Source organism: Cyanistes caeruleus, chromosome 3, assembly GCF_971803275.1.
Source record: "Cyanistes caeruleus chromosome 3, bCyaCae1.hap1.1, whole genome shotgun sequence".
Lineage (NCBI taxonomy): Eukaryota > Metazoa > Chordata > Aves > Passeriformes > Paridae > Cyanistes > Cyanistes caeruleus.
This window is the reverse complement of record NC_141703.1, coordinates 71,129,738-71,156,154: the sequence shown is the minus strand read 5'-3', so window position 1 is coordinate 71,156,154 and position 26,417 is coordinate 71,129,738. Positions and strand designations below refer to the sequence as shown.

Sequence of the window (26,417 nt, the reverse complement as noted above, 5' to 3'; positions counted from 1 at the left end):
AGAGCAGCAAGAGCCGCTCCGCGCCGTGCCGAGCGCTGGAAGCGGCTCGGTATTGCAGCAGGTAGGGCTGAGCGCTAGGACCTCGGAGAATCCTTCCAGCAGCAATCAGGACTACCTTAAACCCAGCCCAATGCCTCTTCCTGCGCCACTCTGCGTGCTGGATGGAGATCCACAGTCAAGAGCTGCAGCTCAGTGCTGGAGTACAACATTTCACAGGGAGCCCTGCAGAAGCAACACCTGTTTCGAGCCAGCCAAGAAAGACACAAGCACTTGTATGTTGCTGCTTTGCTTGTGGATCGTCAATAATCCTAAACCAGTGGACATCTGCTGAGCCTCCTGAGAATTCTGGATAATAGATTTGGACGTCAAAAGTTTTTTTTTTTGCCTTTTTCTTTTTTGCCTTTTTTTTTTTTTTTTTTTTTTTTTGGATTTATCTCAGCCAACAACGTGAGATTTCCCCCCTCCCCCTTTGCAGGATTCATGCTGATGTATGCAGTCTGTTATAGAGTAAAAACAGCGCATGCCTTTCTGGAGTCAGAATCCATAAATCCTGACGTAGCCTGTGCATCTTAAAAAAAAAAAAAAAAATCCCTATAACGCCTAGGTATTTAAGTTGCTATGGTCATTCTTATCTTAAACCAAATGGAGAAACTACGGATTTTTTTCTTTATTACAGTTGGATGGGCTGAAGACCGTATTGCTTGCTAAGAGCTGGGGATATATGCATTTATATAGATATACACATCTATATGTTTATAAATATGTCAGTGTGTGAGTATAAAGTGGTGGTTTCTTAGACTAACTGGTTTGACCTTGAACCTGTACCAGTCAAAACAGAATATTACTTTTATTTATGCATTTAATGGATTGAAGAAAGAACATTTTCTCTGTAACTGCGCTAGGGAGGGGAGAGGAGTGGAATATACCTAATCTTATATCTCCTGGGTTTGGCACCATCATTATTGTTTATTCTCATTCTCTAAAAGCAGAATCTTCTGATGGCTCCCTTAGGTGAAGTTGGGAACTATTTCGGTGTGCAGGATGCAGTACCCTTTGGGAATGTGCCCGTTTTGCCGGTGGATAGTCCGGTTTTGTTAAGTGACCACCTGGGTCAGTCTGAGGCAGGTGGGCTACCCAGGGGGCCTGCGGTCACGGACTTGGACCATTTAAAGGGGATCCTCAGGCGGAGGCAGCTATACTGCAGGACTGGATTTCATTTAGAAATCTTCCCCAATGGTACTATCCAGGGAACCAGGCAAGACCACAGCAGATTTGGTAGGTATTATCCTTAACCCTTTAGTGGTCATGTGATGAAATAATGGGGCAGAACTGCGGGCGGGGGGACGGTGGGGGGTGCGAAGCGGGCGGGAAGGGGGGTTTGTGTCGATGGCCGATCCGCCGAGGGGAAAAATGAATGTGTCCGGGGGTGCAGATGTACACGAGCGGCACCAGCGCGGCGGAGCAGGAGCCCTCGCCGAAGTCGCCGGGTGCTCGGTAGCGATGTTTGTGCAGCCCCAAGTTCTGCTTAAGAGCAGACGCGTACTGGGAGGTGGTGGTGGTGGCGGTGGAATTTTTGCTTGGGACGTTTCTGCTGAATGATTTGATTTCGCGAGTTTAAAGGGTTTTTAATCATTAACCACCACAATTTAAAATTCACCGAGTTTCCTGGAGGGAGTGGCTCTCGTCCTATACGCAAATTGACGAGGGCTTTTCTTTCGTTTTCTCTGCCGATTACCTGCCCTAGTAACTGCTCGAATTGCACACCCTGCCTAGTTCGCTGCTCGGCGGGGGTTTAGCGGCAGCGCACGCCGACCGCAGCCGGGCTCTCCGCCCGCCCGCACCCGCAGCCGTGCGGCAGTGCCGGTGACAGGCGCCCCGGGAAAGCGGGAGCGCAGGTGGGGTCCGGAACCAGCCGGGAATCCTGGGCCAAAACCTGCCTTTCTCGAGCTGCTTGGAGCGTCAGGCTGGCAGCGAATTTGAAAAGAACGTTCCCTGGCTTTCCTTTCTAGGGGACACTATTTGTGAGTCAGCAGCCAGGGCTGGAGGGCTGCTGGCCCCGGCCGCGCCGGAGAGCCCATGCATGCACACCCGCACACATTGCACATGCACACGCGAGTCCAGTGGGCCTGAAGCTTCTCGGCTGCCAGGGAGTCTGTTAAAGGCCCGGCAGATTGAATGTATGAAAGTGACTAAAACAGCCCGGCTGAGCTGATTCTTTGGGGGTTTTTTTAAGGAGGGATGCGGAAAACATGCCAGGTTAGCTCGCCACGCTCCCAGCTGTTGGAAGGAGTTAACTTGTGAGTGAACCAACCTGACAGCGCTTAAATTCGGTCGTAAAAACAAAGTCCTGTGTTGATTTTTTTTCTCTCTTTATATTTTAATGCCAGATGTTGAACGATATCTAAGCTGTATTTTATTGCTTTGTGAAGCTATTTAGATAATGCCGGTGTTGTAGGAGATGATCTCCAAAGGGCTCATAAGGGAAGCGGGGAGGGAGGGACGGGGGAGGAGAGGACTGAAGCTCTCGCATGGTCGCAGGTTCATCCTCCATCCCCCTCCATCCCCCTCCATCCGCTGCTCCCTGACACTCTCACGATGCTTACAGGCTCTTCCTCCCTCCCACGCCGCCCGCCCGGGGTCTCCGGGGCTGGGTGCGGGGTGGGGGCAGCGTCGCGCCTCTCCCGGGGGCGCAACATCCACGCTTGCTGGCGAGGAAAAAGTGCGGAAAGTGTTTAAGGCAGACGCGTAGTGAGGGGAATGGGGCGGGGGTGTGTGTGTGTGTGTGTGTTGTGTGTGTGTGTGTGTTGCAGCTAGGCGTTTTCCTCGGCACGGACAGACGCCGCGCGTAGCTGCCGAGCCACCGCCGCAGGTTCCCCTTGGCCGCTGCGCTGCGGGCGCGGGGCGGCGGGGCAGGCGCGGAGCGGGGCCGCAGCAGGTGTAGGGCGCTGCGCGCACCCGCAGCCGGGGCGGCGGGGGGCCGGCGGCCCGCGGGGCCCCGCCGCCCCCGGAGGAGGGCCGCCAGCTGTTCCCTTCGCGAGGCGGCGGCGGTGACCACATTATTCGTGGCGTCTATTTTTAAAAATGGCTTTCCAGCCGCAGTTGTAGGAAGCTGACAATTCCGAGGGGCAGTTCTTCCACCCCTTGCAGCGCCTTGGCTTTAAATAGATAGATTTTTATTTTATTTTATTTTATTTTTTTTTGTCCTTGTCCGTTTGATCTCCCCCCACCAGGACGCGCCTCGGTGATAACTCTTTTCCCCATGCAGGGCGCCGGTGATGCCCCTGCTGTCTCCGAGGTTGGGAAGATCGGACACGGCAAGCCCGTGGGATGCCTTGGGACTCGCGGCTTCTTTGCGGGAGGGAAGGGGATCTCGGTACTTTTGTATCGGTGCCGTGACATTGCTGTTGTGTTTGCCGGCAGGACACAGAATAGCTGATCCTGTTTGAGTTTTGGTGTTTATATCTGGTGATCCTGGGGAGGTCTGCATCCCAACTCGGGAGCTGTCCTGTGGAGAGCGGGTTCACATGGTCTCCTGCGAGCGTGTGCGGGAAACCTGCGTGCGCGTGTGTGGATGCGGGGGTACGCGTCAGAAGGAAGTTTTTCTCCAGGAGTAAGGAAGACAAAGAGAAAACCCCAGGGGCTGCGCGTAAACTCCTTTCTGGGCTCTGCCCTGTGGGAATCCCCCTCCCCTCACACACCTCTGGAGAGACATCAGATAAGAGTAATTCTTTTGTGATGCTATGTTGGATGCGTGCCTATTGCGTACAATAAACCGAGCCATATTGTGTGTCTATACTCGCCCGGTTCTGGGAGCCCTGGCATTTCGCAATTCCTGCAGCAAGATGTCCATCTCTAAAAGAAAAGCTCCCCGGGAGAACCCGGCTGGGTCCCCCCCGTAATGTGATCTCAGGTGATCAAAGCCTTATCTCTCCCGGGTCACAAAAGAAATTTTTTTTTGATGCAGTCTCCTTTAGCGTAGGGCATTGGCTAGACAGTAGAGTCATTGTAAATTCAGGAACTCTGTAACAGCGGAGAGGCGTGCCTCTGTGCGTCAGCACAAGTACTGCATGCACAGCATTAAAAAAATAGGAGCATGCAGGAAAAGGAAAAAAAAAAAAGCTTGTCAGCAGGTGACCTCCGCTCCCCGGGACCTGCTGCTACAAGGAACCGCTGCGTTCATCATCTGCGGGAGCCGCGTAGCCGCCCGCCCTCCCGCCTCCCCGGCCCGCCCTGCCTGCTCCGGCGCTGGGCTGGCGGGGCGCGCTCAGCGCCGGGCGGGCGCGGGGGCGGCTCCGGCCGGGGGTCCCTGCGGCTGCCCGCCCCTCTGCTGCTGGATGCGGGTGGGCGGGCCTGGCCCCCGCTCCGTGCTGGCTCTGGGGAGAGCCAGCAGCCCGGGGCGGGGCGGGGCGGGGGGAAGGTGATGCATGCGGAGAAGGCTCTGGCCCCCGGGACTGGGAATCGCGGGCCAGGTTTTAGGGGGAGGGAAAGGCGCCGAGCAGGCCCGGCAGTCTCCTCCGCTACTGAGCGCTGCCGAGAGGAGGGGATGAGGGGAGGCGGGCAAGGGCGCTGTGAAAGCCTGAAACCGAAGCAGGGCCCTGCTGCCTGGGGGTGCCGTGTCTGTCTGCGCTCCCGTCTTTTAATTGGCATCATGTGGGGGAGCGGGCGGGGTGGTGACAGCTGCGACAGGCGGGACGCATCCCGGCGGAGCGCTCAGCCCCGCGCAGCCCCGCACCGCAGCCCCGCCGGCGGGCGGCAGGCACAGAGGGAGGCGCCGGGGCACGGCGGTGCCGGGATTCCCTCGCCCCATCGCTGGGCTGACCTCCTGGCGGCTTCTTAGCTTCCCTCGCCCCACTGCTCTCCGCCGCAGCCCGGGCAGAGGATCCCCCACCGCTCTTCCTGCGCTCCCCTTCCCCTGGAAGCCGTACAGAGAGGTGGCAGGCAGTGATACTTGTTCACCGTCTTCGTTGTCACAGATGGTCTGTTGCAGTGCTAAGGGAAAGCTAAACCGCTCCAATCCATTGATGCAAAAAGAGCCAACGTGTAGCCTGAGACAAAAGCGGGCAAAGGGTAAACCAGCAACAACATGAAACTGTGCAGTAGCAGAGGTGTTCATCGCCTAAAAGCCAAGGATGAAAATTAAACTTTCACTTTCGTGAACAACACCTCTGAGTGTGCAGGACCAGCATTTATTAGGACAGGCTGGTGTCCTGCACCATTCAGCATGATCTAAGTTGGACCGTGTAGAAGAAGGTATGTGAAGGGCTGATTAGGACGAGTAAGGAATAAATAGCTTCCCTGAAACTTTCTTCCTATCCTCGTGAGGGAATGGGTCTTTGCACTGAAATGGTTTCATTAAAGAAAATGCTCAGTGAGAAGAAATCCAGCACCCCATGTACGAAGTTATTTCCTCTCTGCTTCTCTTCCCTTCCATATTTTTAGCTATAAATAGGGCCCTAGCTTTCAAAGTTTGGAGCTGTCCTGATTTTCATTTGATACAGCCTCATTTTGAAGAGGATTATCTATTTTAATATCTAGTTCAGGTCCTAAGTAATATCTGTATATTATAGAAACTATACAGTGAAAATATGCACAGAACTATGGGACAAATGCAATCCTTGCACTGACAAGACTTTGGTAAGACTGTACGCTTGGCCCCAGATAATCTCTTGAAGGATTTAAAATGGCACATAAAACTTGCTGTGAGTAGGCTTTTGAGTGTTTCAAATGTAGAGGTCTCTATCTGATCTTAAATATGTGAATGCTTTTTGCCAAGTACCTTAAATTAATTTTCTGCACTTAGGATAGGACATGACAGTGCCGTTTTTGTTCTTTTCATGCACTAAGCAGCATGCATCCAAATATTTGAAATGATGACAGCAATTAAAGACTACATTTGGATTGATATGAAAAATGCCAGACTCACTAACTTAGCTATAGTAGTGTCTAATACACACTTAACAAAAGATTTAACCTCAGTTAAAATTGCTTGGTAACATGTATCAAGTAATATGATATTTTGGTAAAAGCTTTAGAGAGAAAGCCTTACTAAGAAATCTGAAAGTATTGCATGTCCAGGTATAATGGGAATTTTTAAATTGTTTCAATGGATCAATTGTATCTGAGATACTACATATACCAGATAAACGGCATGCTGCCACTTTATATTGCTTAAATAATCACATAATTGCAAATATTTCCTCCCAGTACTTTTTATTTGTGCATATGTAGAGAATAATTTAAAATGCCCAGGCCTTAAAAAGGGTTATCAAAACAATTATACTGTGGTGTTTGTAGTGCTGAATAATATATAAGGTAATGATCAATACTCCCTTACAGCGAATATTTTTCATCTTTACATTAGCTTGGCTATAAATTTTCCCTACTGGCTTCAACTTGTGTTATGTTAGATCTATGTGATTCATGCCTGCTATTGATTAGTGCACAACTATTCTGTGTGAGATGCCAAATTAATTGTTATAAAAAGCCACAAAAGTGCTTTTTTATTGGCCCTGCGAGGCTCAACACACACTATACTGTTATTTCATTATTTCATGTGCATATAATTTCCAATAAGCTTTAAAAAAAGTTATGCAGTGTGCTTAGATATGAAAATTCACATAATATACTAAGAAAGCTACTTTGTGCAGGACACACTTTATTTTGTGCCTCAGAAAGTAGCGTAACACAGCAGCATGCTTCTGAATGTTGCTGGATAACTTCCTGTGAGACCATTACAGTCTTAGATGAGCACTCCCAAATAGGAAGAAATTTCCATTTTTTTAACACAAGGTTCCTAGGCTTATGCCAGGTTTGGCTAGCAGCATCCTCATTGAAGAGGTAAGAAATTTGCAGGGAAGGCTGTCAGAAAATCCCCAAACCCTCAGAACTGGATAAGCCAATACTTGATACAGATACTTGTTGTACTGTAGGCATGGATGCTGAACCTCAGAGATTTGCAGAAGCAGTGCTTCTCTGCAAAGTGTTCTTATTTCTAAGAGAAAAAATGTCTGTGTAAGCTTGCTGTGATGTACATGGAAAAACTTAATCATGTACACACTATTACACTTAGGTGTAGGATGTTTTAATGTCTGAATTTTAGATGAGTAAATAATAACACATCATAGAGAATGGTTACTATCTAAACAGAAATGCATGGCACTGGACTATACTAAGGATTTTCATTTCTCAAGCCTCTGGAAGATCATACTGTGAGTAAATCTTTCACTGTATTCCTGATTCATTGATGTCTGAAAGGAGATCTTTTGCTTCCATGTGTAACATTGCCTTATTTCACAATTCTGATTAAAATGTATTTTTTCAGAATTTATTTTTCAAGACAAGTTTCCTCATTCTTGATAATTTTGGCAATCTAAAAGCTTTTTTTTTTCTCTGAATGTATTATCTGTTGTGCAAAATCAGTATAACTGAGCTTAAGAAATGTGTTTAGGAATGATGAGAAAAATTGAGGGCAATCTTTTAATTTGATACATTAATGCTGTCTGAAATGCATCATTCTAACAAAGATCCAAAGTATTTGAAGTGTTGTACATTAATTTTGTCATCATCTTCTTCAAACAACTCACAAAATGGGAGAAAAGCCTTGAAAATAGTTGCTTCACAATGAGGGATAAGTCATATCTGGAAAAAAAGAACAACCTTTCAATGGAAACAATATGTACATTGTTTGTTTTTTCCTTCATTTCATAGGTATACTGGAATTTATCAGTATAGCAGTGGGCTTGGTCAGCATCCGAGGAGTCGACAGTGGACTTTATCTTGGAATGAATGAGAAAGGGGAACTGTATGGCTCGGTGAGTTCCTGCTGGCCTTGGGCAGTTATGATCCTTACATTCTGTGGGGGAAACCCTAGCTAGCTCTGACAAACTCCCAATGCACTGTGTGTGTGTGCTGTATGAGCTCTGAATATCTTGCAGTCTAATTCAAGACAGGACCCTGTGGGTGACATAATGAATGTGGGAGAGGGAAAAGGTGACAAAATCAGGAATGAGTAATAATGCAGATGAATGGCAATTTAGAAACAAACAATAGAGACTGATGGCCAGAGCTGGTCACCGAAGACTAAAGGATGTACTATAAGATTTGTAAATGTCTCCTCTCAGTAGAAACCTAAATCAAGACGAATTGGATTCCTTCTGTGTGTAGGCAGAGAGCTTTCTAAGAATTGACAAAATAAGGTAGAGGGGGAGGGAAAGGGTGGCATATGTGGATGAGAGAATGAGAAACAGGAGTGTGACAGAAGTTATAAAAAGTATAGGAATCAGGGCAAGAGGCTTGGTGGTCTTGTCCTGAAAGTTTCACTGGTGCTCCCTGAGGGATGGCAGCAGGAGTGAGTAACGGGTGTGAGGGAGGAGTAAAACTTGATATTTCAGATGTGGGAGTTTGCCAGCCTACCTGCAGCTGATGGGTGACTGTTCTTGGCAACATGGGCTGTCTTCCAGCAGAGCAGAGAGAGAGAGAGAGTGTGTGTGCATGTGTCTGTATGATGTGGCTCTTACCTGGAGGATTTGAGGCATCTGATGTACAACGGGCTTCATACCCTGCATAGATTGTGGGCAGGCTCATCTGAAATTTAGCAGATGACTCCCCAGATGGTAGAAGGCAACCTTTTCTAGCAGTAAAGTGTCAACCTCCAAAGCTTATAATGACTAGAGAAGCCATTGTATTTGAGGAAGAGGATAGCAGGATTGAAGGGTAAGAGAATATCTGAAGCAAAGTGAAGCTTTGTATTCATAGGGATTCATTAGAAGCAGGGGAGAAGGTTACAATGGTCCATTGATAGTGTAAACGTTGCAGAGAAATGCTGAAAAAAAAGTTAAAGTGATAGAGAAGGGCTTTGACTGTAGTTGAAGTTACCTGTGTCACAGGGAGTAGCAGTAACAGGGAAAAGGGTGGGGCTGGCAGTGAGAGTAGAAGAAAACATGAGATGATGGTGGTGAGTGGGCAGGTGAAAACAGAAGGGGTAAGTGGGAAGTCCACCTTCCATGTATATTATCCATGTAGGAGCGTGAGCAAGTGAAACCAGGAAAGTCCAGCAGAAGTGTTTCCATAAGGGTGTCCAGGTTCACTGATCTCTTCCTAGTAAAATTCTGTGTGTGAGAGATGATTATCTTCTGAGCAAAAAGCAAGCTAGGTGAGGAAGGTGGAAGATACCAATAAAGACAGTGTATGTGGGAGGCAGAGAAAGAGGTGGTAGAGCGATGGGCAAGGGTGGGATGAAGGATGAGTGGACATGGGGGAAGGGGAGATGCAGAGATGGTGAGAGCCAGTGAGGGGGAAAGGCCAAAGAAAAGGGATTTAGCATGAATGTCCATAGGGAGAAGATAAAGTTTGGAAGGATGGAGAGGGAGTGAGAAAAGAAATGGATACAATGACAGATGTAAACCAGTTGCCTGTGAGGAGTAAGATGTCATAAGTCACAACCCTTGTGTAGCCTGATGAATGTGATAAAGAACTAGCAAAGTACATGAGTACATCAGGTTCAGTTAGGCAGCAAAGAGGCAGAACAACAACAGTAATGTGAATCAATAATGTTGATAATCATCAGTAAGAGTAATTGTCTAAACATATAAACATAGTGAATCAGTTACTCTGCATTTCAGATATTCTGAGACAGGAAATGCGGTTATTGATAGAGCTTAAATGCATAGACTTGGGAAAGCAAATGTTACATCACTTTCCTGTGCAATTTATATTTTGTATTTGCAATATGTTTGACTGTCAGAGTGAATTACTCAAGACATTCTTTGCTGAAGAAATATGCACAAGAAATTCTTTGTAAATTAGTAAGCTCACTGCATTTATAAAATAGTTGTTCCATGAATGGCAGTTCTAAAGGAGCCTGCTCTCCTAAGGAGTTGTGTCTCACAGTACAAGACATGGGTCTCTCTGACATCCTGTCCCAGCAGAAGCACAAATTGCTTAGCCTTTTGTGTTTCTTGTATGGAGAAAGAGACAGTGTTAGCTGTCCATGCTCACCAGACTGTCAGTTTGCAGGGATTATATAGCTCACCACTCCCGAGTGAGACGTGCAAATGATTTCTCTTCTTTAGCCTGCCTCTGATTAGTTGCAGATCTGATAGGAACCTAATTTTCTTAGAGACCTTTGCCTCCTGATTGAAACAGGTTGACAAGCTAAGGAAGGAGAGACAAGCAGGCAAATGGATGTACAGTAAAATTGGATAACCCCTTTTTCCTAAGAAATGTCACTAAAAATACGAAGCCATTCATAATGGAGAACTGGCAATCTCTGAGGCTGGAATGCAAAGTTCAGGTTAAAATCTGATGGATGATATGGCTTATTGTCAGCCTCCAGAGATGGGACATACTAAAGAGTGATGGTAATTGAATTACATTACTTCCAATGAAATATAACCTCTAATGGCTACTCAGTCTGATGATGCTTTAAAGCCTTGTCAACACTAGCAATCCTAGTGCCTATATTTCAGCAACTGTCAGCTCTCTTAGAAACACTGAGATAAGCAGGCCTCAGAGCAGATTTTTTGTGTAGAATTGGCTGGGCATTTTTAAGTGACAGTGTTTTGCTTTTGGTTTTGGTCAAAAAGTGCAGTTGATTGAAAATGAAGTTCTCTGATGGGAATAAATGTTGCATCTTGAACCAGAAACAAGGCACAATCCAGCACAGAATGATCTCTGTGGCAAAGTGGAAGACCAGGTTAAACGAGGTTAGTTTTGAGACTGATATGCGGTAGACTGTGAAAAACTTAAATCTTTAGCCGAACAGTTCTATAGCACCAGTAAACTGTCCTTGTGTTGCTGTGCTGTGAGGTCTATCCCTCTGTCTTGGTTTCTTCCCTAAGGGCTGTGGATAGCATCAGCTTTGTCATGGAGCAGGCACACTTATGACACAGTGGCTGTGTTTCCTAGGATGGTAAGCCCACACACAATTGAGTAGCAGCCTAAGAAATACTTGGTCTTGCTCTACATCAGCATCGTGGATCTAAGCAGGTGCTTAGATTCACAGCTCCTGAGGCATCCAGTACTTGACACTGTTGGAGTAGATGCCCTGTGTCTGACACTATCATATTTATATTCTAAATACTGCATGAAAAATACATTAGGCATGAACCAAATCAGTGACCTAAGAGACTTCTATCCCTCTATATTTGTGTTTGAAGCATTTGACACAGGAAGATTTTTTCACAGCATAATTGTGGTGCCACTGGAGGTGGGACATATGGTGAAGCAGAGCAGCCAGGGTGGGTGACTGCTGCCAGTTTTCATGAAAGACAACAGCAAAGGCAGTTTCAGCATATCTTGATCCAGATACGTTCCTCTTGGCCTTCTCAAAGTACTGCTTTCCTTCTGGATTAGCTGCCTGACAAACTCTTCCCACCTCCCCACTCTCACAGGGGGCAGTTCCTGCTGTATTTTCTGGTCAGAAGAGCACAGTGCCTCTTATGCTGCTTTCAGACAGATGTGTAACATAACGTGGTTGTTCTCAAATTCCTCATCATGCCATGGATTTAGCCAAGTAAAGCTCAAAATACAGGCACGCGGTTCTGCAGAGAAACCAGTGGTAGCTACCGAACAATGACACGGAGACTGGTTAGTGACAGCAGCTTTTCCTCCTGTCTCACCTGTCCCTGCTTTCCCTTTGCCTTGCCTTTCCCTGGCAGCCTGCAGCCATGACTCATCACGTTTCACAGCAGCTACTGTGCTTGCCACTGGAAAGGAGGAAAAATGCAAACTACAAATAGGACCCCAAGGGTATTAAGACATGAAGACCTTTTCCTTCCCAAGTGCCAAACAGCTCTTGCCAACATGTCTGGCAAGAACATCAGCAAATGTGTCTTAGCTGTGCTCATCAGGGCCATCCATGGAGGTCTTTCTGATGAGTACCACAACCTTTATGCTTTTGAAGGCTGTCCCCACTGTCATGCTGCCCTTGGGAATATTTACAGCTGCCACCCACGTGGCAGGCCTTGATGTGTCCCCACACCATGGGGTGCCCATCATTCCCACTGCAGGCTGTCCTCTGAGGGAGTTCTGTGCTACCTCAAGAACAGACCAAGCAGGAACATGGGATACCCTTGCCTCAGCTGCCCTGGTTGTCCCAGGTTTTTCTGCAGTAGAGAGCTGTGCTGCATCTGACCGCTGGCATCCCCACCTCACTGATCTCCCACAGACATGCACCTTCTTCATTCTTCTTCTCAGACGGAATATAAAGAAAAATTTTTTTAGTGGTGGGTGTGGTGAGGCACAGGAACAGGTTGCCAAGAGACACTGTAGATTCCCCATTGCTAAAAACATTCAAAGTCAGGTTGGACTGGGCTCTGAGCAGCCTGTTGTAGTTGAAGATGCACATTGCAGGGGGCCTGGGCCAAATGAGATTTAGAGGTCCTTTTCAACCCAAACCATTCTGTAAAATGCTGGTGCCTCCATGTGTCCTTGGAAAGTGGCAAAAGACAGCTCAGGCTAGGTGCTCAGGAGGAATATTGGTAGTTAGAAAGTCTGGAGCAGCTACCAGGAAAGCTGTGCAGGTGGGGAGACCTGGTGGAGTTGTTGAGGCAGGGGGAAAGAGTGCTTGGAAGGAGAGCTCAGGGGAGCATACAGACAGAAGCTTTATTTACTCACAGCGCAGCTGGGACAGAGCTGAAGAACCCAGAACAGGAGCCAGGGAGGGAGCTCCACACCTCTGGGTTGCAGACTTACAGGGTATGTGGTACAAGGTGAGATGTAGGAAACCTTTTAGCAGGGCCATAAATTGCTGTCCTTCAAAAAGTGAACTGAAAGATTCATCTGGGAGACTAAACTCACCTTTTGCTCCTAAAACACTGGGGAGAGGGTGGAGGAGGAGGGGAGAGAGAGAGAGAGAGAGCAGTGTCCTTGAAGGAACATGTTTTCCCAGTAAGTGTGCAGGGAGTGACGATATGCCTCCTTATTGTCCCAGCAGGGCTGCACCTGCAGCGTTTTATGCTTTTGTTTGGTCCCCACAGTCCTGTAAGGGCTATGGAGCTACAAAGACAGGTGAACAGAAATTTTTCTGACAAAAAAGGGACAATTTGTCATAGTTTACTGAAAATTGCTTGGTGTAGGCAAGGATTTCTTTGGCTGCATTCTAAAAATATCTTTTATATTCCTGTGCAAATAAAGGAAGGGAATTGTCCAGCCCTTCAAATGGTAGGTCAAGGTGCACGAAGAAAAAAGCAGGTTGAAAGTGCATGTTGGTGACAGCATTTGGGCCAAGTATATAATTACTGCAGGTATCTAAGAACTGGATAAATAAATAAATTACCCTCCAGTACCACAACACTCTCCTTTTAAACACCTCTGATTTAAAACCATTCCATATGTTTCAGATTGATTTTCTTTTTTTTTTTTTTTTTTTTTAAATAACAATCTGGATTATCTGTTCTCAGTGTCCAGGTACCACGGTTGAGGTGAGCCTGGAAACAGGCTCAATTTCAGTGCACCACAGGCACAGTTTCGGTGCACAAACTTTGGAAGGAGAATTAAAAGCAATTTCCTTGAGTGAAGGCAGAGACTTCTGGGCTGAGAGTGGTCAAATCCCAGGAGGGATAATGGCTGCAGTGCCTGGTTTAATGCCCTTCTGCTGGTGTTATTGTTTACAATAATAAAGTGCCTTCTGGTAAATGGTATAAATGAAGAGACAGAGGGCGATTCCTGTGGCAGCTGAGTTGCAAGGAGTGGTCCTTTTTTAGACCAAAACAAAAAAAGGCATTTTGCTCAGGACAACCTCTCGCTCTTGTGATCAAAACCCCGATGGGGTCTTTTACTGACAGCGACTCCTGTCCCCCTGGGTAAATCTGCTTTAAACAGGAGACTACAAGAAGCAGGCCTGTGGTTAATTTGATGGGCAAACTCTGAAGTGACCCAGTTCAAAAAGGTGATTATGGCTTTGAATGTGGAGGAAACTTGAAACTTTGTCAGGGATGCAGAAATCCTGGGGAAATTGTATCCCAGCAAGGGTGAAAATGCATGTAAGCATTTGAAGTTTGTGAGTGCTTGGCAGAGGGTCTGCAGAGAACAGGAGAAGGGCAGGTTGCAGAAAAGATTGCTTCTTAGAGATGTAGAAGCATGGGGATAAAATGGAAATTGCTGCAATAAAGATGATTTGAGCCCTTAAATGTGTACTAAAGCTTTTATAAGGTGAACAGTTTTTAGCTACATACCTGGAAATTGAACAGAAGTCTTTACCAACACTTGTATTCAGGCAGGAGTGTAAATGAAATACAGTCTGAATGTGGATGCTAACTGGGCTAGCCCTGTTTCTGATAAACTCTTTTGGGTGGTAACATGGGTCTAGGGAGCTCCCTGTAGTGTGATGAACAAAGGGAGTAGGGGCAGCCAATACTGCTGTTGAAAGAAGTGGCTATTTTCCCTCCAACCATCCATCCCCTCCCTTTTGCTGGCACAAGTGTTTCTTTGCTGCCTGGGGGATTGAAGCAGGAAACTGGGGAAAAAATCTGACCAAGCAAAAGGGCTTCAGCCCCAGTGGTTTCCTCCCAAGTCACTGGAAGGTGCAGCACAGAGGTGGGAGCAAGCCTTGAGTGAGGGAGTGTTTGCTTCCCTCTGAGGCAATGCAGATGTTTTCCAGCCTTGAGTGTGTGTGTACCTCAGGCTGTGTGATTTGTGTTTGGCTGGAGGGCTATCAGTCTGGTTTGGGCTGTGCTTGGGAAGCTAGGAACATCCTTCTAAATGAAAGAGTAGAGGAGGACCTGAAAGTACATGTATGATGAGTTTACTGAAGCAGGATAAGTAGTTTCAGGCAAGCATAGTATTTTATTTTTGGTAGGAATATATTTTTCTATCAATGGAAAATTGTGCTAATCTTCAGGGCTGTGTTAGGTATGACCCACAGAAGAGGGTGTTTGTTACAGTGGGTAGAATAAGTGTTAGTAGAAGGCTTGTATGATAGATGGTGAAAACTCTGAAGAGAAGACAGCAGTGGAGAGTGCTTAAAGGTATTAGACTGGAGTGAAGCTATTAGTGGAATTTTTATGGATTGGTCCCTGGACTGATTTTATTCCCTGGTTTTATTAGGGACATTAAACATCTCATCATAAAAAGGTGTGTTATTGAATTTTTTTGCAAAGCTGGGAAGTATTTCCAGCACAGGAGGCAACCTCACAGAAAGGCCTAAGCGTGACCTAAAGGGCCTAAAATGTTTACATGTGAGGCTCAGGGAGGGCTCTGTCAGTGCCACTCCATACAACACTAGGAAGGTTCAGTCTATATGCAAAATACAGTTGGTCACTGTGTTAAAGAAGATGAATTGGAACCAAAAGAGGAGCAGAAAGGGCATACTGGGATGATCAGAGGGATGAAAAGACTATCAAATGATAAACTCTGAAGATCTTGACTTAGCTTGCTGAATGTAAACCGAGAGGGTATGCTTTTGCTCTCTGTAAATACTTTGAGGTGTAGCACCACAGAGGAAAATAAAGTCCTCGAAATAGAATACAAGAATGAGTTGGTTTGAATGGGTCACAGGAAAGCTTAGACTGCCTAATGAGGAAGATTCAGGCTGTGAGGAAATGGGATTTTGAGCTGTCCAGAGGGATTTTTGCAGGGAGTTGTAGATGAGACATTAATGCTTTCTCTGCACCGTTTTACAGTAGTAAACAGTTTTGTGACTGTTCCTTTGTGGAGGGTATAGATCTAAGAAAAGTCCATATACTTGAGTTACCTCATCTACTTCACCCTTGCAGATAACCCCTCTTAGGATTTGGATGGGCAGTTTTGCTGAAAGCTGGGTACTGTTAAATGGTGTTCCCCACAAGTACCAGCATGGGGAATGAGGCAGAAACTGCAACCAGCTCAGCAAGGTATGAAGGACTCTGTTGGAAAAAAGGTCCTTTGAGGTGTGGGTACTGGTGTAGGAAAAATTGATAGGTCAGTACACTTGACACAGATAATATGGGAGAAAGCTTTGTGAGAAACTGCAACTATTGTGGTTGTTTTCAAACTATGGCTTCAGTCTTTTTTAAATCAGAATTTCGTAGACTTTAACACTGTCACCAAAAAGGAACACTTACTAATACTGTTCTGTGAGATAAGATACCACACTTTTCCTCAAGTCTATGGTCTTTCTCAGAGGACTTAATTTCAAATGCTAACTAGGTCTGAAGATAATTTTTATGGGAGAAAACCCTCAGTGATTTTGCCTTGGTCTGCAATTCTGTGTTGATCTTGGATTCTCACTACATGCCTGGGACAGGAAAGTATGAGTAACTTCTATATAAATTATGTGTGTGTATGTTTGTATATATATATATACATGTATGTACATATATATATGTTTATGTGTGTGTGTACATAAAGCTAAACTTTGTTAAAGTAAGATCCTACTCAAATCTTAGTTTAATGATGTTTCCCCTAACTAAAGGTGTCTGAAATTTTGCATTCTCATGAAAACTGGAGACTAGACGTGCTGCTTGAGGAGGCAGCCAATGTGACTCTGCAGGAAGCCCCTTCCAGAAAGGGCAGCTCTAGAAGAACTTCTTCCAGAAAGCTTTTGCTTTCTTCCATGCTCCAACACTGGTTCTCATCTGACCTGTCAGGAGATCAGTTTAGGGATATAAAGCCACAGAAAAATGTTTAGCTTCCTGAACTGGCTTGCTGCCTGTTTGGGCAAGCACTAGGGCTCAGTGGGAGAATCAGGTGCAGTGTGGGATGGTTGAAGGGTTAAGCACTATGCTTTCAAAAGCAGAGAGTTGTTAAAGTGGCCTAACTGCATTGCAAACCCAAATCATACCCAGCAATCAAGATTGGGACATCTTCAGATTCTTTTCTTTGCAGTTGTGTAGCTCCCCATCGCTGCAGCCCCGAGCGTTTCTGGAGCTGGCTGTGTAATGATACAGAGGTGTGAAAAGGTTCAGTGTCTTTGGTTGATCTGAGAATACTGTGTTGAAGTGACATGCTAAAAGCATCAGCAGCAGTGACATACTGAGATATGCTTGGGGATTATTCACTGCACCAGATAAAGATCTGATGTGCTCCATTTCTGATTCAGGTGCCAGTGGGATGTGAGTGTGGCACTCTCTCCCACTTTGCCATTCATCATTTTCAAAGACTGAGCCCTGTGGGGACTTCATTAGGGATTTTGACTTGGTTGAGATTTGCTTTGCAGTTTGAATGTGCTTAGGCTGATTTGGTGATGTGCAGTAATGTCGTTCATTTGTGTCACATTCAAAAAGCTTAAAAAATAAAGCTTGTTATAGTGCAAATCCATATTTTCCCCTTCTACGAAGCCCTTTTGTTTCTTTTTCATTCCTTTTATACTGGCAGATACCTGCAGCTACCTTTGATTTGAAGATAAGATTTTATATTTGTGTTCCACAGGCTGCTGCTGAGGTAAAACTTGTGTTCTAGTGTGGATGCTGCATACTTTTGAGGTCTGGCCCAGGCTGTGCATCTTTAATCTGCTAAACTTTGCTCTTCAAATTTAACACAATTATAGAGGCAATTGTGACTCAAGAGAAATTTTGACTTGATTCTATTATGGTTGAAATACCATTTCCTTCAATGGAATCAGGATTGGACCTGCTCCTGTAAAACCACCAATTTGTTTTATGGTTGTGTCAGCAGATCCAAATCAAGATAAGAGCTGGATTGTATTCATCATTTTAAAAACCTAAATCTAGACAGGGTTCCTGCCTATGAGAGTCTGCAATCTAGAGGCAATCTTTTAATGTGTAATCTTAATTTTTCATAACAAGGGGGATTTTGTCCCGCTGATGCCTTTATTAGGGCATCATATAGTGTATAATCTGAACTCAGAACAGGAAAGTTATTGGAGGAGACTTCAGCAAAATCTTTTGATTCATTTTAGAATATACAAATGTTGTAAAGTTTAAACCAAATAGAAATATGTATTTTTTTAAAATTTATTTTTACTTTAAAAATCTGTTTTCTTTGGAAGATCCATGTTTGCAGCTACCTGAGAGACCAAATACTTGGTCTTTGAGCTCTTTAGTCACTAGTTATGTTGAAGTTGTTCCTATATATATTTTGGGTTTTTTCAGACATAGTGACAACTTCTTTCATCAAAACTGAAATTAACTGCATGACTGAAGTTTTACCCTCTGAAAGACAGGCCCACTGGTGTGCATGTGAGGAGTAGGGGTCTCATGAAAGAGCAGAGCCACCTGATTTCCTCCAGTGTTTCCCAAAGGCTGGGTCAGCTGTATCACTGACAGCATAAGTCAAGGCATAGCAACACCAAAGATGTGTGGATTTTGTAAGAAATATTAAGGAAATACTCTTTATTCTATCCAGAAAGCAAGATACTAAAATTGTGTAACTAAATCCATGACTTTGTGGTGGGATTGCCCCTGGGAAAAGGAATGGGGGAAGTGTCAAAAAATACATCCTTGGAGAGACTGTTTATGAGAAGTGTTTGCCAAGGGACGGGGCACTGCTGTCTGAAATCTTTTCTTCAGCAACAACTATTTGAATTGCTGGCCTTCCTTCCTGTCCAAAAAAGGTGGGAAATTAAAAGGCCTCATTTTGAAACAACTTAAACTGAATAAGCAATTGAGGCCTTCTAGGTAAAGATCATAGTGTTCCAATCCTTTTCTGTAGTGCCCATCAAAGCATGTAGCTTTTAAAATTTCTCTGTGAAGTGTGTTGGTTTTCAAGGCCCCAGTGGATATGCGGCATTTCAGAGAGGATCTTTCCAAAATGTGATAGCTTGTGATGCTTTTTGTCCGATGAACCCTGTCCAGAATGACAGTGTAATCAGTAATGTCCTTGTCCTCTGAGCTAGTACCTAGCTGGTGGCTTTGCATAAAATTAATAGCAAAATACAGAGACAGGCTTTTGTTCATCAGCCCTTGACCAAATCATCTTGCTGAAAAAATAAAACATTAATTAATTTTATAATGTACATTTATATCACTACATATGTGTAATAATTATTTGGTTCCCATGGCAAAGTGTTCCATGAAGGGTCTTGAGCATTCTGCTCTTTTTATGGTGGCACCTGGTAGCTGAGAGATGAGAGTTGATTCTTTAATGGTGGATAAATCCATTTTGTGGTGTACTCACTGAATGTAGAGGGTCGTGCAGATTAAGTACTTTTTATCCTTCACTTTACAATGTTTTCCAGCATGTGAGTTTAGCTCACTTAAGCAGCACTTTCTGCTGAATGAGTTCTATCTTTCCTTAAAGCCTGTGTTCTGTGCTTGGAGCACCACAAAACAAGTCAAAAAATACTGACAAAACACTTTGTTCCATTTTAGCTGGATTTAAGGAAAGCGTGTTTTGTTTAAAAATTTCTGTCTCGTTAAAACCTTTACTGGTATTCAGGCTAAAGAGTGTGTGCAGCTGTAGGGTGGCAGCCCTGCTTTGACATACAGGTTGTCTTTTGATAGAACAGAATTTGTGGAGTGGGGAGCTGGGGGAGGTCAAGTTACACCTTTCAGTAAATCTGAGCATGCCTGAAATGGTTCTTTTAATGTCTTAAAATATTTGTTGCCTTTTTATCATTGCAAGCCTGATCCGTGTTCCATTTAAGCTGACGGGAACCCTTCTCCCATCTTCTTTAAAAATTGGCTCTGGCTCCTGTATCAGATTGCATACCACCTTGCTTTCTGATTCTTGGAAGGGTTCAGCCAAGCGTTATGAATTAGATGCTGAGATAACATTGACGACTGCAGTTCTTTATTGTGCCAAGGGAATCCAAAATAAAATAGAGGTCAGAAGTGTGACTAGTGAACGACACAGTGTGGGCTCGGTCCTGCTGGCATGGAAGGGAGGGGAAGAGACCAGCTTGTTTGTTTGTTTTCTAAGAGTCAATTTTGTCCTGGTCCTGTTCCGTTGTGGTGCAGAGAGGGAAGCTCGTCAGCTTCCAGAGAAAAGACACTGTGAAAGCTTATGTAGCCTGAGATCTATCCCTGGAGTTTTGTCAAGACTTCCAACAGCATCATGAGCAGATATTGGGTGTTTGGGTGAAAATGAGTTTTCATCTCATGTGCTTGGCTGAGCAGATATAAACCGAGCCTTTATGAACTTGAAGCGTGGCTATTGATGGGCAGCCTGTCCTCAGGCACAGTGGGGTTGCTCGTCCCATAATGATTTCATGTCCAGGGAGGGCATGCTTAAAGCTTGACAGATGCTGCAAGCTTGAAATCTCAAAGGAGAGGATATCAGTAAAACCAAGAACTGAGGAGTTGGCAGTGGCAAAAATGGATGGAGGCCTAATTGGCATCTCATCCTCCTGCAGCTCACGTCAGAAGAGCTCTGTAAAGAGCCCTGGGGTGGCATAGCGCTCTGTGCCAGCCTGGTCTCTCTAGAGAAGGTTCTTGATAGTGTGGAGAGTAAGGGAGTGGGAGAAGAGTGGCAAGGGAGAAAATGGGTTGAGCATTGAAATCCCTCCTGCACTGACAGTGTCCTGGGATTCTTTGTTGATCCTAGAGTCTGCTTACTTTGTTCAGAAAGCACTGCTTTTCTGTTGTCTGCATCAGTGTGTGCAAGTACCACAGTGTCTGCATCTATGTAGGTGTTGTGGCTTTTGGCAATCATGATCCCAAGAAGTTCAAGTTCTTCTGGGTCTTGGGATCTTTACAAGCTTTTTGTATGAAAAATGCTAATCTTTAAGCACCATCATAACTGCTGCATGGCAGCAGCACAGAGCAGTCACACGTGATTTTTATTTTGCAGGTGGAAATTGATGTATAATAAAAACTTAATACAAATTAACTAAGAGGTTTATGGTCAAGAAAGTAAGATGGATACTGGATGTACCCTGTGAGAGTACAAGGTGATCTCAGGTAGGGAGAATGCAGTTGTCTAACTGTGGTTTTGCCAAGGACACCTTGACTGATTTCCCTCATCTTATTTAACGTGCCACGGAATATGAAATGTGTGTGTGGCAGCATTGGTGTCTGGCTGTATGCTTGTCTCTCCTCTGGCCCTGAATGGTTTCCTGCTCTCCATCTAAAAGGCTTTTGGACAACTACTGACACAAACACAAAAAACCAAGCAGCTAGTCTTCTTGGCAGACTTTTATTCCCCCCATTTTTTTCATGTTTTGTCAAATTATTAAAAAAAGCATTCTGAAAAGAGGCTGCTTGGAAAAACTCATCAAAGAAAGCTCTGTGACACTCACCAAGTCAGACACACAGCGTGCAGGGCTTGACTCACACTGTGGTCTAATTTGGAAAAGAAAGTGGTGCTGCTTGGACACCGGTATTTGGCTTCTCATTGTGGCTGGAGGTGGTTCAGCCGGCCAGAAACTATCAGGCTTAGCATGAGAGTACAGAAAATACCACAGCAAATGCTAAACTAGACCTTTATTTATGTCAGCTCTGGATGAGTGTTAATTATTAGCTGAACATAGTATGTTCTAGAGGCTGTTTGCATTACAGCATGGGAAGGGCCAATGGCATGCAAAATGTGTGTGTTGGTAGGCAGAACAGCAAAGCAATCTGCTTTGGAGGAGAATAGGGCTTTTCTTTGCTTCCCTTCACTACATATGCAGTTTTTAGTAATGCCACGTAGCCATAATGAGGGATTTGCATGAAATTACTCAGGAGATTATATATATGAACGTGACTTTTGTTAAAATGGGGTGGATTAACAAGGTGTTAGTGTGCAGCAGGTATATAGGAAGTGTTGGCTACATCAGATATATTTCTTGTTAATAGTTGTTTGGACTTCTGAATTAAATCTTTCTCAGGGTTTGTCTTTGAGATATGTGCATCTTTGTACAATTCAATTATTTGAACATTCTGAGTTAAATAACAGATTAAAAAACCAAACAGGTGAAGCGTGGAAATGTTGCAAAATGAAAATCAATCACTTTGTAGTTGAATATGAACAGTCTTCACTGTGAAAACATGTGGAATGTGGTGCAACATCTGATTTATATAATTTTGAGGTCACCTCCTTATTTGGCCCTGAATTAAATGATTTGAGCAAAGCAGGCAGCCTCCCCTTTCACAGGAATGCAGGTTACTTTCCATAGCTGTTCCAGTTGGGTATGTTTGGTATTTGTGTCAGCTTTCGACAAAGATGTCCAGCAACTTTAAGTATGGTGCAAGGAAATATTTGCACTGGAAAAGTGAGAGTTGCAGGAATAAAAGTATGCAAAAATTGCTGTATTGTAGGGCTAAATCTTGCTCTTCAAATGTGCATAGAAGTACTTTCTGAAAGTCATAGCCAGAAGGAGAAATGTGATCAGGAAACACCATAGCCTTTCCGTACTGGGAGAGTTGGTTTTCAACAAGACTTTCCTAAGACGAGACAAAAGGGTGTTGTTGGCACGATGGACCAGCCTCACCTCTGTGTTATGCTCGTTTCTGGCTGGAATAATGACATGCATACTTAAAGTGTGAGCATAAGGATTAACAGCATGGAGGGCTGTGGTGGTACATGGTTTAGGGGTAGGCTCGGCAGTGCTGGTTAATGGTTGGACTCAGTGATCTTAAAGGGCCTTTCCAACCCAAAGGATTCTGTGATTCTACATAAATGACTATCCTGATGGATGTTGATTTCTGTCTCTCTTGGTACTAGATGAAACATTATAGTAAGAGTCTCCAGGGCATGGGGAGAAGGATATTATGGGATTTTAGTGTCCTGCATTACTTACAGGATCTGATCCAAAGTCACCAGCACTGATTTCCTCCAATGGTGTCTGACCACAATCAGAATTTCTATGTCTCCTAGAAGGAAAAGGCTTGACTATATAAAGAAACTATTTAATTTCTGTTAAAGGGTGATTGTTAATGTCCCTACCTGATACTACATCCTGATTGCTCTGTCATGTTCATGTTGAAGTATTTGCCTCATGTTTGTACATGAATTTCTGAGAATTTTGAAGAAGGATGAAAGAGATGTAGCTGTGCTGTAAGTGAATAGAAAGTTAAAATAGGATAAGCTTGTAAAATGAAGATTGAATTTGTGAGCTTGAAATCCATTTAACTTATCCATAGTGCAGTACAGTGTAAACCCCCTGATTCAGGGTCTGCTAGTTACGTGTACCACAGCACTGTCATGATCCATCAAACCTGCCAGATAAAGGGAGGCTATTTTAAAGTTTCTCCTTCAGGGCATGGGGAAGTACTGTTCCTGCAAAGATAGAAATTTATGATGATGCTAAAAAAAAATGCAGATGAAGTGAATAATTAATGAATTCACGACAGGACTGAAATATCTTCCTAAAATGCTGCTATTTTTAGCAGGGAGTTCTTCTGCAGTGCTTGTCATGTGATCCTATTGCCTTCTGAGAGCAGGAAAACAATTTGAATTAGTTTCTCTTTCCCCATGGACTTATATAAGCCCAGTATATAATACCACTTAGCATCTGATTCTGCTTTAAAACAAACACAGATGATTTTAAAACCTCATGCAAAATAAAACACTAATGAAATCTGTACTTAAAGATAATCTTCTCTGCAGCTGAATACCCTTTACAATAGTTTGCACTTTTGAGGCTGCACAAGGGGAATACTGCAATGGGTGTAACTGGCAGCTGCTGCTGGTCCGGTGATGTTCAATGCGGCTGCGGTTTCAAGCTGGCAAAGGACACAGAGGCAATTGTCAGTAGGAGGTTGCAGGGAATGGCCCACAGATAAGGATTTAATGTGAACAGATTTGTGCTTCTTTTGCCTATAACCAGTATAGACTACTGCTGTGTTTGAACTACTTTGAACTAAAAATGTCATAGTCAGAAATTACTCTAAAAAAAAGCTGTCACATCCACAAAGGGATACAGTCACTGCCATAGTGAATTTTCAGGTGTTGAACATGTGAAACCGGGTCCTGTCTGGGATTTCTCCTTCCTGAGTGGTAATGAGGTACCCAGTGCCCATTAAAGGGGAAGTCAGGAGCAGCTTACTTGCTGCCTTTCTTGCCTACTGGAGTTGCCACTAATTTAATTTAGAAGATCCCTCCAAATCCCAAACCTTTAGGTGTTTGGGAGGGCCTGAGAAGGACTCTGTCCTTGCAGCTCAACACCCAGTTTGTACAGGTGCAGAGGGGTGTTGGCTTCCTTTCCCCATTTACATGGGGTTTGTTTCCCCCACATGGGATAGTGCCTGGGTGGCTTCTGTAAGGTGTGTAGGGCTCCTTGGAGCTGGCTTGTCCCCAGCCCCAGTGGGCTGCCCTGGGAGCAGAGTGCTTGCCACACAAAGCAGCAATGAAACATCTGGGCTGAAGCACATTGGTTTGGGAAAGGGTTGTGAGCTGATTCAAGCAGCAGAGGTGGCCCCAAAGGCACCTGCAACTTCAGGGAAGCTACGGTCTTTGGTGATGGTAGACCTTGGGAATCTCCTGGGTTAAGTCATGGAAGGTGGTTTCTTAGGGCTGCTCGTGCTGTGGCTCAAGTTTATGGCTTAGGTGCCATACATACTTTGATGCATCTGGGCCTTGGCCTCTGTTTTTCCTTCTCTGTGCTCCTATCTAAAAAAATTGTTTTAAGATTTAATGTCTGTAAAACACATGCATTGTATGGAGCTTTGTAACGATCAGAAACTGATTCTCAGTTGAAAGCTGGGTGTGGTTGATGTGAGTGCTATTGAAATGAGAATTTGTTACGAATAAATACATTGAATTGTCATTATTTTTTTTTCTTGTGCCTGGTGAAAAGACTATTTTCAGGCTTATTTTCCCTAGCTACCCATCAGTTCTCCCATGCTACAGCTCACCACCTTTTTTTCCCAGTGTTCTTGTTCAGTGATTTGTGGGAGTCCTTCCTGAAATGAATCTGGCTATCAGATGTCTGTGTTTTAGGCACTCTATTAAGCGATTTTTTAAAAGCAATTTTAAGCAATCATAAAGATGTAGAAGGCAACACACAGACTGAAGAAGGGGGTCAGCTGGAAGGAGTGGGATTCTGTAGTAGCAGGGGCACCTGATGAGTGGTTGATATCCTCAGTGGGTCCTGTCCCCAGTAGGATGGGACACAAGGACAACCCTGATAATGCAAAGCTGGAGGGCTTCTCCTTGCCTGCTTCATCTCAGCACACAGGGCTCATGTTCCTCTTTGAAGCTCTATTGGGTTATGGCTTCATGATACAAATAGTAAATCAAATGAAGGGTAGCAAATTGCATGTTTTTAAATTAATGAAATGCATCAAGTCCTCCATGCATTCAAACGACACAGAGATTTTAAGACTGTGAATTTTATTATAGCCCTGCAGACTGGTTCTAGTTTCCTTTATTTATATCTGTTTGTTTGAGTGCCTGCAGCCACCATTGAAACTATTAGTTATAGAAGTCCAGTAAGGTCTTGTGAGCTGCTTGGGAGCTATCAGAAATAAAAAGTATCTGTTTTTGTCTTTGTTGTTGCTGTACTGATTTGGGCAATGAGGCTTTGAGATTCATTTTTGCTTCACACAGGGTTTTCCACCCTTCTGACTACCTCCTGAAACACCCAGAAATGCAGCTTTACATAGCTAAAACTGGGAGTATTGAAATAGTTTATTCTGCAGTTTAGCGAGGAGATACCAGATTCAAGCCATTAAAATATTAATTCTTTAACAGGTAGCTTATTTTAGTGGCTGTCTCCTTACTTCTCTTTCTTTTCTTTCCACAGGAAAAATTAACCCAGGAGTGTGTATTCAGAGAGCAATTTGAAGAAAACTGGTATAACACATATTCATCAAATCTATATAAACATGTGGACACTGGAAGACGATACTACGTTGCGTTAAATAAAGATGGGACTCCAAGAGAAGGGACTAGGACTAAACGGCATCAAAAATTTACACATTTTTTACCTAGACCAGTGGACCCTGAGAAAGTACCAGAACTATATAAGGATATTTTAAGCCAAAGTTGACAAAGACAATTCCTTCACTTGAGCCCTTAAAAAGTAACCACTATAAAGGTTTCATGCGGTGGGTTCTTATTGATTAGCTGTGTCATCACATCAGCTCCACTGTTGCCAAACTTTGTCGCATGCATAATGTATGATGGAGGCTTGGATGGAACATGCTGATTTTGTTCTGCACTTAAAGGTTTGTCCTCCTGGAGGAGAGCCTATGCCCACTCGCTTGATTTAGTACGAGAGGGAGCGCGAGAGAGTGAGTGAGAGAGAGAGAGAAAGGGAGAGGATGAATGGGAGTGAGAGCGCGAGAGAGAGGAGCCGAGGGGAGGAGGAGGGGGAGGAGGAGGAGGAGGAGGAAGGCCTGATGCATGCTGGGGAATAGACACGCTTTTAAATTTTTGATCAGTTGTACTTCGTCATATATCAGCATAGCTGCCATACTTCGATTCATCAGGATTTTTGGCTGGTGGCCTGCTCAAGTGTACGCTGCATTTACAAAGGCATGGAGGGTGCAGTCTTACTTAAACAAGAGACTTTTCAGTTAATCGCTCTCTGGGTCTCACCCCACTGAGTTTAAAGCAAAGACCTCTTAGTAAAAAAAAAAAATAAAAAAATAAAAAGTTAAATTTATTTATAGAAA

At 44.4% G+C, this 26,417-nt stretch overlaps 1 protein-coding gene across 1 annotated transcript; it reads left to right on the top strand.

The window, feature by feature from the left end:
* Positions 1-921: 921 nt before the first annotated feature.
* FGF9 (fibroblast growth factor 9) lies at positions 922-26,417 on the top strand. Its single transcript, XM_086881882.1, has 3 exons — positions 922-1,275; positions 7,708-7,811; positions 25,544-26,417. The coding sequence occupies exons 1-3, from the start codon at positions 999-1,001 to the stop codon at positions 25,787-25,789; spliced, it is 627 nt and encodes a 208-aa protein (XP_086738008.1). The 5' UTR covers positions 922-998; the 3' UTR covers positions 25,790-26,417.

What these genes read in the sequence shown, in the direction of transcription:
- FGF9 (XM_086881882.1), top strand. Translation starts at nt 999, where the DNA reads ATGGCTCCCTTAGGTGAAGTTGGGAACTATTTCGGTGTGCAGGATGCA. An exon ending in GCAAGACCACAGCAGATTTG is followed by an intron (nt 1,276 to 7,707) that starts GTAGGTATTATC and finishes TTCATTTCATAG; the next exon opens with GTATACTGGAATTTATCAGT. An exon ending in AAGGGGAACTGTATGGCTCG is followed by an intron (nt 7,812 to 25,543) that starts GTGAGTTCCTGC and finishes TTCTTTCCACAG; the next exon opens with GAAAAATTAACCCAGGAGTG.